The 14,375-nt window shown below is 34.6% G+C and overlaps 1 protein-coding gene across 4 annotated transcripts in view; it reads left to right on the top strand.

Annotated features, from left to right (window-relative positions):
- The window catches only part of CNTLN (centlein), a 315,313-nt gene that overhangs the window by 255,250 nt on the left and 45,688 nt on the right, over nucleotides 1-14,375 (top strand). For all 4 annotated transcript variants that reach the window (XR_009251688.1, XM_058695263.1, XM_058695264.1 and 1 more), the window contains exons 19-23: nucleotides 6-197; nucleotides 6,742-6,839; nucleotides 8,518-8,644; nucleotides 10,028-10,165; nucleotides 10,942-11,127. Coding sequence is in view for 3 of the 4 variants with exons in the window: in XM_058695263.1 (XP_058551246.1) it covers nucleotides 6-197; nucleotides 6,742-6,839; nucleotides 8,518-8,644; nucleotides 10,028-10,165; nucleotides 10,942-11,127 (741 nt within the window). In the remaining variant the exon portion in view is untranslated. The remainder of the gene's footprint in view (nucleotides 1-5; nucleotides 198-6,741; nucleotides 6,840-8,517; nucleotides 8,645-10,027; nucleotides 10,166-10,941; nucleotides 11,128-14,375) is intronic.

Here is a 14,375-nt window from a genome sequence, read left to right as displayed (position 1 = left end):
AAAAGAAGCTAAATTTGGATTTGGCTGACCTTCGGAAGGAAAAAGAAGATTTACTGAAGAAATTGGAGTCCTCATCTGAAATCACAAGTTTGGCAGAAGAAGTTTCCCGAGTAATAGTTCCACGGATACAAGTTACATCACTTGGTCCTTCAAGGAGCATGGATTTGGAGATGAAGCAATTGCAGTGTAAACTAAAGGTGATTGTAAATTTGTTAAACATGAAAATATATATTAGGTTTTTGAAAAATGTTTATTTATTTTGAGAGAGAGGGAGAGCACAAGCAGGGGAGGGGAAGCGAGGGGGAATCCCAAGCAGCCTCCACGCTGTCAGCATGTAGCCAGACGCAGGGCTCAAACCCACAACCCGTGAGATCATGACCTGAGCCGAAATCAAGAGTCAGATGCTTAACCGACTAAGTCACCCAGGTGCCCCTTAAGTTAGTGAATCCTTAAAGACAGGTTTATATCGATGCTAATTTTTAAAATTCTACTAAGGGTAAATTATGGCATAAATAATCCAAAAATTATTGATTCTATATTTGATCTGTTTTAGCCTAGTAGATTCTTATATGGTAACTCATAACACTACTCTCTGAAAAATGACAAGACACCATGAAATCCTAGGATGGTGATAGAAACTGGCCATTGTCATTTCTCTTCTACTGCTGAACTCCCTCTCTGCCCTCCATTCCTCCCTGCACTGAACAGAATCCTTTCTGTATCTACATAAGTTGAATTGCTTCCTTCTACACAACTGCTACTATTTTAATTTGGTTGTTGTTGGTTGGAAATGTGGAAGGAGGAGGGAAGTGGAGGGAGGGAGAAGCCCTGAGCAAAGGTGGGTTAGTATAATAGATTTCAGTGAGTTACGCCTGAGAGTAAGAATGACAATCAGTGTTCTTTTCGTTTATAAAGAATTCTATCTAAGTCCAATTGAAACTGTCAACAACTTAAAAATAAGGCTGACGTTAGTTTAAATAGAATTACCTTGTAAGAAACAGGATTCGTGACTTCTAATTGCAAAGTTTATTTTCATACTGTTTAAAACAAGCTCATTTATTCCTCACGTATTTAATTATTTTGTTCAGTGGGGATTGCTAGCTGGTAGCTAAAAAGACAGTGTGTTTGGGACCATCACTGTAGTGAGAGTCACTAGAAAGGAAGTTCTGGTTGGACATGCACAGAATACATTAGGAACAGAGTACCTGTGACTGTTAAGAGAGTATTAGAATATTGAATTATCAAACAGACTCAGTTGTTTTTAATTCAAAAGATGATACGTACATTCTCCAATAATATCTTTAAATGAAGGATTGCTAAGTAGAAAATAGTATAAAGCTTAAAGTAAATGATTGTATCATTACTTGAAAATATTTTGCTTTGTTAATAAGAATGAGATATACACAGTGGCATTAATTTAGATAATTCTTGAATACCATCATCTTCAGACAGTTCTTGTGTGCATAACTTGCCTCAACTACTACATTTTATAAGTTTAAAATACCTTGTGTAATAGAAACATGAGAAAAAATAGTTGCGTAAGTTTTGGTATATGTGTATGTATCTTCTTAAAATGCATTTCTGTCTGTGAAAAAGTGGAATAAAATGTACAAATTGAACATTTCAGTGTTAGGTTACTATACAGTGTTAGGTTACTATACTATCATAGAGGCTTTAATTCATGGTTCTATGATTCTTCTTACATTTAAGTCTTCATGCTCCTAATAAAAGTTTAGTTTTCAATAAGATAAAATAGAATGTTGGATCCAATAATACCTAATCTGGCCTCTAAATTTTTTTAAGTTATTAATAGCTTTAAGTCGACTTATATTTTACTTATGTGATTTTACATACTGCTAATGTCCTAACTTAATTTTTGGAAATAATAGACCCATATCAATATCTATAAGTTATTTACCTTATGGTTTCCCATGGTGTCAGTTTTTTTTTTTTTTCAACATTTTTTATTTATTTTTGGGACAGAGAGAGACAGAGCATGAACGGGGGAGGGGCAGAGAGAGAGAGGGAGACACAGAATCGGAAACAGGCTCCAGGCTCCGAGCCATCAGCCCAGAGCCTGACGTGGGTCTCGAACTCACCGACCGCGAGATCGTGACCTGGCTGAAGTCGGACGCTTAACCGACTGCACCACCCAGGCGCCCCCCATGGTGTCAGTTTTTACCTGTATATAAATCTCTCTTTCACTTTGGAGGAATGTGTGAATCACAAAGGTAGGACTATGAGGATGCCTGGAGCATTTAGACCACACTTGATGTATACTTGAAGTGTCCATGAGTAGCCTGCAGTCCTGGAACACTGGCCCGTGACAAAAGGATAAATCTCTACTTTTGTCTTGTTTCATGTTTTAATATGGAAATACCTTAGAAGACCAGTACCTTAACGTACATAATACTTTGTGCTACTACAAATTTCTGTTTTGATATTCTATTAGTTTGCTAGGTCTGCCATAACAAAATACCAGAGACTGGGTGACTTAAATAATAAAATATTTTTTTCTCATAGTTCTGGAGTCCACAATTCCAAGATCAAGGTATCGATTAGGTTTGGTTTCTTCTGAGTCTTTAGAATTTATTACCTTGTAGATGGCCACCTTCGCTGTGTCTTCACATGGTAATCCCTCATTCTGTGTGATTCTGTGTTTAATCTTCTCTTCTTGGAAGGATACCAGTCATATTGGATGAAGGCCCACTGATATGGCCTCATTTTACTATACTTACCTCTTTAAAGGCCTTATCCTGGGGCGCCTGGGTGGCGCAGTCGGTTAAGCGTCCGACTTCAGCCAGGTCACGATCTCACGGTCCGTGAGTTCGAGCCCCGCGTCGGGCTCTGGGCTGATGGCTCGGAGCCTGGAGCCTGTTTCCGATTCTGTGTCTCCCTCTCTCTCTGCCCCTCCCCCGTTCATGCTCTGTTTCTCTCTGTCCCAAAAATAAATAAAAAACGTTGAAAAAAAAATTTTTAAATAAAGGCCTTATCCTAACACAGTGACATTTTGATGTTCTGGGGTTAAAATGGCAACATATACATTTTGAGGGGACACAATTCAACCTATGACAGATATCAAATCGTTAGCACAATAGTTTTCCAAGAAATGACTTCTTTTCTAGTTGATGTTTTTATGCTAAATTTTTAGAAAAACTGGTTCGATTTGTATATATTGAAGGCTTATATACATCTTTTTTATTTTATCCAAGTAACTTTAGACTTTTCTGTATAAACTCTTAGGTGTACTTCTCAGATATACGTGATACATTCAGTATCATTTGAGTGCTCATGTGTATTTTCTGTATCTTCATTTTTACCCATATTAGATATGTTTCTTCATGGTACCCAACTTTATATAGATAGATGATCAAATATTTAGAGACATACAAATTCCTTCCAGTGAATGTTATATATATGCATATACATATACAATATACCAATATACATACATGTATGTACATATATATACCATTATTTTGTATTAGTTTATTTGTAGTTATATACACACTTTGAATTGAATAGTACTCTAATTTATATTTGTGATTCTTTGACTTCTTGATTGTTGAAAGCATCCCTTTTGATATATACCGTGTTCTTTTCCAGTTTCCCAGTAAGTTCGTAATGAAGCATAGTTGTTTTTAAACTACTGTTCCTTTATATGTGACCTGTTGCCAGGCTGGTTCTAAGTCCTTTACAAATAGTAATTCATTAATCTTCATTTCTACCCTGTGAAATAAGGTCTGTTATTCTATTTTACTTTTGAGAAAGCAGAGACACAAAAGGTAAGTTAATTGTCCAAGGTCACTAAGCTACTAAGTGATAGAGCTGAGATTAGAACTCAGTCCATCTGACTTCAGAGTCAATGCTTTCATTCATTACACTCTGAAATTTAAAAAAAAAAAAAAATGTTTAACAAACTTAGATAGGAAAGCTCTAACCATGATGGATTCTTACCATTGTGACATTTTTGACATACATGTTTTACTCCAGATTTGAGGTCATGCTGCAGATATAGTAGAAATGGAAAATGCTAGAGGCCCTGGGTTTTGATCATTCTTTGTGCATTAACTTCTTATGGGACTCTACTGAGGAAATAACTTCTCCAGAGGTTGAAAGCAGGCATACCTTTCTCCCCACTCCATAGGATTTTTAAGGATCAAATGAAGTGGGTCTGAGATTTAGAGATTCTAGAAAAAGTATATATCAAGCTGGTGTTGTTTTATTTACTGTAATTCAGTAATCCTTCAACTATCCATAAGCCAGAGTTATAGCATTTTCAGTCACCTAAAATAACAGCCTTAAGTCTAAAAACAACTACCTTAAAATCCACTTAATTTATTCCACTGAAGATATTGTCAGGCTTCATTTACTGCCTGTTGTCTTTTATTTTAAGTACCACTCTAGTAAGTCTGTTTGTTTAACTTCTGAGCCGAAAATATCTCAAAAGTAGCAAATGAGAAGTAGGCATATTAAGGGGCAGGATGATTGTTTTCAGTCAGGAATATGGGAAGAGCAAGAAATGTCGACCAACAGACCAATAGAGCAACAGAGAAAAAGAAAATATTAAAATGTTAAGGTAAAAACACAAAATTAGAAAAACAGCACTCTGGGACCATTTAGAGTAGGGGTAAGTTGCCATTTATATCATAATAGTTCCAAAAGACATGACTATATAATGATATAGTGATACTATAATACAGCAATATAATATATATAATTAATACAGTGATTATAATGTATAGCTATATAGAAGTATCTCTATTAGCTTAAAGTAATTATAGATGTTCATATTTCTAAGTGAGTGAACAATCATTCCAGAGAGAATTTAAGATTAATAATTAAAGCAAAAGCTTCAATTATCTGCTAAATTCACTAGTGTGGAATATCTTATTCTGGCAATGCACATCATATATGCTGGAAATTTAGATTGCATTAACACAAACATTTAATCAAAATTTTTAAAATTCAGTCTACTTGCCATGTTAAGGTTTTTAAGCCTAAGTTTTTAAGAAATTTATATATTTAATGTAAAAGTTAAAATTATTTCAAAAATTTTATTCACATATTCTATACCAATAAGATATTTAAAGTCTGTCTAATGAATTTGACTTGTATTTAAATGGTGTGAGCAATGGTTTCATGATTAATGGTTTCATCTTTACAGATTTACAATTTTTTTTAGCAGGAGTCAGTCAAACCTGGGAATAGCTAACAGAAACAATTGATTGTAGTTACAAAGAAAGATTAGCAAAATAACTATTCCAAATATATTTAAAGCTATCATATTTTATTCTATTTATATCAAGTTAATACTTCTAAATTTTAACAAGTAACTTAATGTATGTTATTACTGTCTTGTAGGTGGAGAAACTATAAAATCAGACACACTAGGCAATGTGTCAGATTACTTATTTACTTAGCACTTGAGTCAAAATTGAAAGTTAGGGTTCCTGATACACTAGTACCTCTGGCTCTTGGGCTGTGTGTTAACAAATACCACAAAGCTGTTCTGCTTTGAAAAACTCATGTTTATGCGTGAATATTTTAATAATAAATAGTATGATCAATAAATTCAAGTAAGGAAGTATTTAGTATCCCTAAGATTCCTTATCAGTTATCTATTACTGTCTAACAAACTATCTTAAAATGTAGCAGCTCAAAACAATGGCAGTTTATTAATTCTTATGATCCAGTGGGTTGACTGGGCAGTTCTTTTACTTCTCTCTTTTGAGTTCTCTGATATGCCTGCATTCTTTTAATTCAAGGATTTACCTGGACTGCAAGTTCCAAGATAGCCTCACTCACAGCCTGGGAGTTGGTCTGCAGGCTGTCTGCTGGGATACCCCAGTACTCCTCCATGGCCTTTCCTCTGTCTTCCCTGCAAGGTGATCCCAGGCAGCATTCCAAGAGCCAAAGGTTTAGCTGCAAGGGTTTAGGCCCAGCAGCTGGTACTTGCATAATGTCATTTCTGCCATATTTGCCTTGGTCAAAGCAAATCACAGGCCAGACCAGACCAGGCTCAAAGGTTTAGAAGATGGATCCCTCTTGATGGGAGGAGCAGCAAAGTATCTGTGACCACATTTAGTCTGTTATAACAGGTTCTTAGTAAATCAAGCTTTCATTTCACGTGATCTTGTTAGCCTATCAAAATACTAAATTAATCACATGCACATTTACATTTTACAGAGATAGTCCTTATTCCTCAGAAAGTACTTTGGGTGTGTACTTTTTGTAATTGTTATATGATGGCATTCTTTTGTGGTTTTGGTGTGTTATATGAAAATCTAGTATACCATAGTACTTCTGTTAAAACATATAAAATAAACCATTTAAAAATATTAAAATATACAAGTATATTAAAATGCCCTTCTGGGGCGCCTGGGTGGCTCAGTCGGTTAGGCGTCCGACTTCGGCTCGGGTCACGGTCTCGCGGTCCGTGAGTTCGAGCCCCGCGTCGGGCTCTGGGCTGATGGCTCAGAGCCTGGAGCCTGCTTCTGATTCTGTGTCTCCCTCTCTCTCTGCCCCTCCCCCGTTCATGCTCTGTCTCTCTCTGTCTCAAAAATAAATAAAACGTTAAAAAAAATTTTTTTTTTTAAATAAAAAAATAAAATGCCCTTCTTAATTATAATCATATTTATTTCAATATTATTACTCTTCATGAGAATGGCATTTATTTTGATGCTGCATTTGACCAAAAATTGAAAAGTTTATTTGATTTTATATGTGTTTTTAATCTAGAATGCAACTAATGAGCTCACTAAACAGTCCTCAAATGTGAAGTCTCTGAAATTTGAACTCCTAGCAAAAGAAGAACACATAAAGGAAATGCATGAAAAGTATGTTCTTGATATTTTTATCCATTGTATTTGGTGCCACCTAGTGGTAGTTAACTCTATTAAACATTGCACGCAAGAAACAAAACCCCATGTTAAAAATTAGCTTTTCCTTCCTTCATGTTTAAGCCTCAATAAGATGAAAGTTCAAGGAATATTATCTATAAGCATAGTTGATGACAAGCTATTTAATATTTTTAATTAGAGTAAGAATATTTAAAGTTATATTTTCCTTCTTAGAAGTAACCATTTAATTTTGAATGTATATAAATTAACGACCTAAAGACTACGAACAAAACACTTCTGAATGTGGTAATTCTTTGACCAAAATTATATATGTAGGTTGATCTCAAATTGGATTTAATGCCTAAGCTTATAAAGCTAAGGTGGAAGAAAAGGAAAGTTTTTGTTGGTCTCTAAAATAAATGGAAGATTACAAAAGTTTGTATTGTATGTGTTGTTGTTGTTTTTTAACAAAAAGGGGTTTAAAATGTCCTATCTCACTGAATCAAAATGATTTTCTCTGTATATTTAATAGATGTATGAGAGCTTAGGGGGTGATAACATGTTTAGGTGGAATGCCAGTCTGTCCCGGATAATTTGAGAATATATACATATGTATTAGCAAAATAACGCAGATACATATATACTACATTTTAAGTGAAGATCACTTAGAAGTGATATTAACAGATGCAACTACTGACAAAAATATTGGTTAATTTTGTAGACAAAGTATCTTCAAGTTTATTTATTAGCATAAGAGGCAGTCTTATTTACTATCTAATAGTGAGGGCCCTAGAGAAATAGTCTTTGAATCCTAGTTCCTCTACCTGCCAGCTCTGTATCTCAGTTTAATAGTATTAGCTTGTAAAATTCTTGTGAAGATTAAGAGAGAGCGTGTAAAGTACTTGTAACAGAGACTGGCACCTAATGAGCACTCAGTAAATGTTACCTGTTAACGATTTAGTAGGCACAGTAATAGTTGTTACTGCAGCTACCATTTCATATCTGTCATCAACTTAAGCTAAACTGATATGTCAGTTCAATCGTACGTGATATTAAATTAGAAGATACAACGCCTAATTTTAGTGTTTTTGTATCATAAGATTTTACATTTGTTTGTTTATTAAAATACAGAATTATTTTCTATCAGTGCTATGCTTTTTAATGATCTCTGAATATCAGTTTGATTTTTCTGAGCAATGCAATAATATAATTTAAATATAATTATTTTATTTTATTTTTTTATCTTTTATTTTGAGAGAGAGTGCAAGCAGGGAAGGAGCAGAGAGAGAGAGGGAGAGAGAGAATCCCAGGCAGGCTCCCAGTGCAGAGCCCAACACCGGGCTGATCGTCACAAACATGAGATCACAACCCAAGCCAAAATAGTCAGATGCTCAACCAAGTGAGCCACGCAGGCACCCCTAAATATAATAATTTTAATTTTTCATAAATTTTGTCAGTCTTTCTCAGTTCTTCTACTTTTATGCCTTCATGCATATATATTATACTGTAATTACCAGTCACAACTGGATTTTAGATTTTATAAGTACACAGAGTATGAATAGATCAGTACTCCATCTCATGCAAATATCTTATTAATTTGCAATTAATATCAGTTAGCATTTAAAAATTAAGTATTTTCTAGCTCTCTTATAAAATATCTTTTTTCCCCTTCAAGGATATCTCGAATGGAGAGGGATATAACCATGAAAAGACACTTGATAGAGGACTTGAAATTTCGACAGAAAGTAAATTTGGAAAGTAATGAGAGTATTAATGAAATGTTAGAAAATCTTGAAAAAAAGGTATCAATTTTTATGTTCTCTGACACTAGAAAATACCACTTTTCTCTTACCTTCTTAACTTGAATATTCAGTCTTAATAAATTCCTAGAAAATATTCATAGAATACATGTCTGCTGTTACATAATTACATTGTTTGATCTGAAAGTACGTTATTTGTTTTAAAATTCAAAACTCTAAAATGTCATACATAATATAGTCACACGTTCTCTTTGTATTTGTAAACATGCCATGAGAGGATAATCACGTCTAATTTTTAAAACTTTCAATGTTTCTGGGTATATAATTACATTTTATTCAACATTTTAAAGTTGAATTTATACAATTTATAAATTATTTATTTGCTTTATTTAATTTACTAACATTTATGATAGAATCAAGCATATATTTTTAAGTGAAAAAGGTAATAACCAATAACTACCAGAAGCTCTTTAAAAAGTGTACTTACCACAGTTTTTTAAAAGTGTACTTTTTCCTTTGATACACTTAATTCAGTATACTTAGGGAGAGAGCTTTATTTAACATAGTTGTATATCTGGCCCCAAAGTAGAAATCAGCAATTTGCTGACTAAGAGATATTTAAAAAAAAAAAAAAAAAGTGCTATTTGCACAACTCCTAAAGCAGCTTGTGCTCTGGCATTCACTAAGTGTTATCCACTCCAGAGAGAGTTCTTGTTGGAGATAAAAATGTAAGTATCTCTTAGCTCAAATGGATTTAAGAAAGAAAATTTTACATGAGCAAGACAAATGCATGTGGATTTTCTTTCTCTTTCTCTTCCCACACACCCACATAAATTATAATTACTTCCTTTAGGTTTTTTCAGTGTTATCACTGAAATTTTGCTGATTTTTAAACTTTAATAATCATTTCAGATATAGTCTTAGAATCTGTGTATAAGTAATTATATCTTTAGTGGCATTAAATGAAAAAAGAAAAACTATTCTTTCAAATGTATAATAACTATGTTACATTATTATTTAATTTTATCCTAAAAAGTACATGTTATATTGGAGATAGAACTGAAAGTTATCCATGACTTACTTAAGAATTCAAGACAACCAATCCCCTGCTTAAGGAGGTTAAGGTTAGTAATTAAAGGAAACATAGTTAAAATTAGTATTGTATTCATACATTTTTTGTGCATTTTTCATTTTGCTATTGATTTAAGGATTTTTGTCTCATTCATAGTGAGTTCTCCAAATCTAATTTACTTGAATTTGATATCATTTATATTTTTTGCTCTTATTATTTAAATGTGATATCATTTATGAGAAAATAAATGAAATTAGACTTATTCATGAATCATTTGGTTTCTGTTGAAACAAATAGAGTATATTCCTAGAATGGCTTTACCAATAATAGTTATCGTTATGCTTTTAATGTAGGTGAAGACACTAACTGAAGAGTGTTCCAACAGGAAGGTGTCAATTGATTCACTAAAACAGAGACTCAGTGTTGCTGTAAAGGAGAAGTCACAGTTTGAACAGATGTATCAAAAAACTAAAGAGGAATTAGAAAAAAAGGTATGCTTTTCAGACATGTTAGCTTAGAAATGGAATATAGCCATATCTTTTTCATTTTTAAAACTGTAATTTTTTTCTGCCCAAAATTACTATGAACAAAACTGCTCAAACCTCTACATGAAACACTAAGCATTTGTTTAACATTAAAGGTAATGCTATATTAGAGAAACAGATTTTGTATCTTAATAATTTTTTTTTCATTTTTTTAATGTTTATTTTTGAGAGAGAGAGAAGGCACACACAAGCAAGGGAGGGGCAGAGAGAGAGGGAGAGAAAGGATCTGAAGAGGGCTCCATGCTGACAGCAGAGAGCCTGATGTGGGGCTCAACCTCACAAACCATGAGATCATGACCTGAGCCAAAGTTGCACGCTTAACTGACTGAGTCACCCAGGTGCTCCTTGATAATGTCTTTTAAATGAACACTACTATTAAGAACTGGCAAAAGTGGATATAAATTTTTTAGATCCACCTAAACTTATAAGCTAATTAAATATTTCCATTGACATATGAGATATTTTGGTCTAAAATAGCTTCCATGTCTTTAATGATTTATAATTTTTTAAAAACAAACTAATTTTGATGATAAATATATGAGAATATGTGCTCACCATATTTTATTGAAAATAAACAAAACAGCCATCAATTTAACCCAAATAAAAACAAACACATACATAAAAAGAATCATGAAGTCATTTCTTTATCTAACATGAATAACTAAATCTTCTAAATATGTTTATGAATTATTTTTTATTCTGTGATTACCGGTCTTTTGCAGGATGTCAAGCTTGGTCTCCTAGTATCAAAAATAAGTGAGACCGAATCTGCAATGGCAGAAATTGAAACAGCAGCATCCAAGCATCTTCAAGGATTAGCACTGAAAAGTGAGCAGGCCCTAGAAGGTGCACAAAAGAAGTTGCTCTTAGCCAATGAGAAAGTGGAGGAGTTCACCATCTTTGTGAAGGTTTGAATTATTTGCAGTTTACTAACTCGTGCTTTAGTTCAGGCAGGGTGGCGGCCTACTTGAGATGATTTGGGATACTTTGTGATTTCTTTCTGCTTTCTGAAAACCATAAAACATCTTCTACCTTACTCTCCACATTGTTCATTTTTTGTCTATAACAGATCTGGTTTTATAGCTTGAGCTTAAAATTTTCTACCCTGTTTTTAATATTCTTTTCTTAAATTTTTTTTTTCAACGTTTTTTATTTATTTTTGGGACAGAGAGAGACAGAGCATGAACGGGGGAGGGGCAGAGAGAGGGAGACACAGAATCGGAAGCAGGCTCCAGGCTCCGAGCCATCAGCCCAGAGCCTGACGCAGGGCTCGAACTCACAGACCGCGAGATCGTGACCTGGCTGAAGTCGGACGCTTAACCGACTGCGCCACCCAGGCGCCCCTAATATTCTTTTCTTAATGTTAGTTCAGTTATGAAATTGCAGTAATCACATAATCAAGACAGATTCTAAGATGAAATAATTAAGTCATTTCCATTCTACTCTCCTTTTGAAAATCCAGCAGGAACAATCAGAAACTTGTCCCAGGTTTATTGAAGCTCAGAGACACCTCAACCCCAGTCCGTAGCCTGTCATACATGGAATGGGTAAAGGAATGGTAAATGACTTAGCAGAAAAAAAGGAAGACAAACCTAAGTGCCCGCCAAGGCTGTACTCTCTAGAAATTATCTGACAGCTGAAGAATCCCCAGAAAGGCTCAGTAATTGGCTATAAGGAACCACTGAGGGTGACGGAGAAGGGAAGGATACAGGTGGTTTGTTTGAAAGTTTTTATAAGAAGCTTTTAGGCCTGTGGTTTGTAGTTTTGCCCCATACGTTTGGACAGAGCTCTTCCCTTAACTCTTCTGTGAGAGCTGAGGAAGAGCAGCTTTGGTTTCAGAGACACCAGGCACTGAGGACCAGGAATCTGGTGATTGCTCTGCTGCTTCAGTCCCACTATAAGTCATTTACACCTCTATGTGGTGCCTTTTCTTCTGCCTTGTATTGTAGCTAGGAAAGGAATCCATCGCCACTAGAGAGATTATGAGTCTTTTAAAGTCAAAGACAATGTTTTATCAATTTCTACCTTCACAACATCTGCCTGGTGCCTTGCAAAATAGTTGGCATGTGGTAAGTAATGATCACTACCTAATCAAGTTAAATTTCCATTAGAAATGTAAGATTTCTTTTAAAGTTTATCTTTATTTTGAGAGAGAAGGAAAGCAAGTGGAGGAGGGAAAGAGAGAGAGGGAGACAGAATCCCAAGCAAGTTTTGCACTGTCAGCATAGAGCCCAATGCGGGGCTCGAACTGACAAACCATGAGATCATGGCCTGAGTTGAAATCAAGAGCTGGACACCCAACTGATCGAGCTACCCAGGTGCCCCAGAAATGTGAGATTTTAATGATAGTTCTTTGGCCTTTAAAAATAATCACCAAAATAGTTTGATTACAGTGGGAAAGCGACTCTTTCTCTCTTTTCTCCTGTAACCACACTGTTCTTTTTTCTTTTTTTTTTTTTAACAATTTTTGATGAGATTAAGTTCTCATGCCATTGTGTCCTTCAGAAGGCATGCATGATTAAAAACTGGCATGTCATATACTACAAAGCTGTAGTAATCAGTATGATACTGGCACATAAATAGAGACATATATCAATAGAATAGAGAGCCCAGAAATAAACCCATGATCATATGGCCAATTAATCTTCAACAAAGGAGGCAAGACTAGGCAGTGGGAAAGACAGTCTCTTCAATAAATGGTGCTGGAACAACAGGATAGCTACATGCAAAGGAATAAAACTGGTCCACTTTTCTACATCATACACAAAAATAAATTCAAAATGGATTGAAGAGCTAAATGTAAGATATGAAACCATAAAAATCCTAGAAGAGAGCACAGGCAATAATTTCTCTGACATTGGCCATAGAAACATTTTCTAGGTATGTCTCATGACTCAAGGGAAATAAAAGTAAAAATAAACTGTCGAAACTACATCAAAATAAAAAGCTTCTGCACAGTGAAGGAAACCATCAACAAAACTAAAAGATAGCCTACTGAATGGGAGAAGATACTTGCAAATGACATATCTGCATTTAGTTAGTATCCAAAAGAGTTAGTATCCAAAATATATAAAGAATTTATACAACTCAACACACAAGAAAACAAGTAACCCAATTAAAAAATGGGCAGAAGACATGAACAGACATTTCTCCAAAGAAGATATCCCGATGGCCACCACATTAAAACATGCTCAATATCACTCATCATCAGCGAAATGCAAATCAAAACCACAGTGTGATATCACCTCTCACCTGTCAGAATGGCTAAAATCAATAATAAGAAACAACAAGTTTTGGTGAGGGTGTGGACAAAAGGAACCCTCACACACCATTAGTGGGAATGCAAACTGGTGCAGCCACTGTGGAAGGCAGTATGGAAGTTCCTCAAAAAATTAAAAATAGAATTATCATATAACCCAGGAATTCCACTACTGGGTATTCACTCAAAGAATATGAAAAACTAGTTTGAAAAAATATATGGACCCCTATGCTTATTGCAGCATTATTTATAATAATCAAATTATAGAAGCAACCCAAGTGTCCCATCAGTGGATGAATGGATAAAGAAAATGTGGTATATAGATGTACAATGAAGTATTACTCAGCCATATAAAAGAATAAGATCTTGCATTTGCAACAACATGGATGGACCTAGAGAGTATATTGCTAGGTGAGCAAAGTCAGAGAAAGATAAATACCATATTATTTCACTCATGTGTAATTTGAAAAACAAAACAAATGAACCAAGAAAAAAGAGACAAAAAAACAAGATTCCTAACTTGGAGAAAAAACTGATGATTACTAGGCGAGAGGTGGGTGGGGGGATGGATGAAATAAGTATAGGGATAAGCGTCTGACTTCAGCTCAGGCACAGTTCATGTGTTTGAGCTCCGCATCAGGCTTTGTGCTGAGAGCTTGGAGCCTAGAGCCTGCTTCAGATTTTGTGTGTCTCTGTCTCTGCCTGTCCCCTGCTTGTGCTGTGGCTCTCCTCTCTCTTTCTCTCGAAAATAAATAAACATAAAAATGTTTTTAAAAAATTTAAAGGAACTGACATAGCATAGCCCTAGAAATTTACTTAAATATATATTTTCAATTTATGGAATCTTTATAAAAGGAAAATTTTAACTATACAATAAAATAATAATGCTACTTCCTG

Source organism: Neofelis nebulosa, chromosome 12, assembly GCF_028018385.1.
Source record: "Neofelis nebulosa isolate mNeoNeb1 chromosome 12, mNeoNeb1.pri, whole genome shotgun sequence".
Classification (NCBI taxonomy): domain Eukaryota; kingdom Metazoa; phylum Chordata; class Mammalia; order Carnivora; family Felidae; genus Neofelis; species Neofelis nebulosa.
This window is presented reverse-complemented; position numbering and strand designations above follow the sequence as displayed.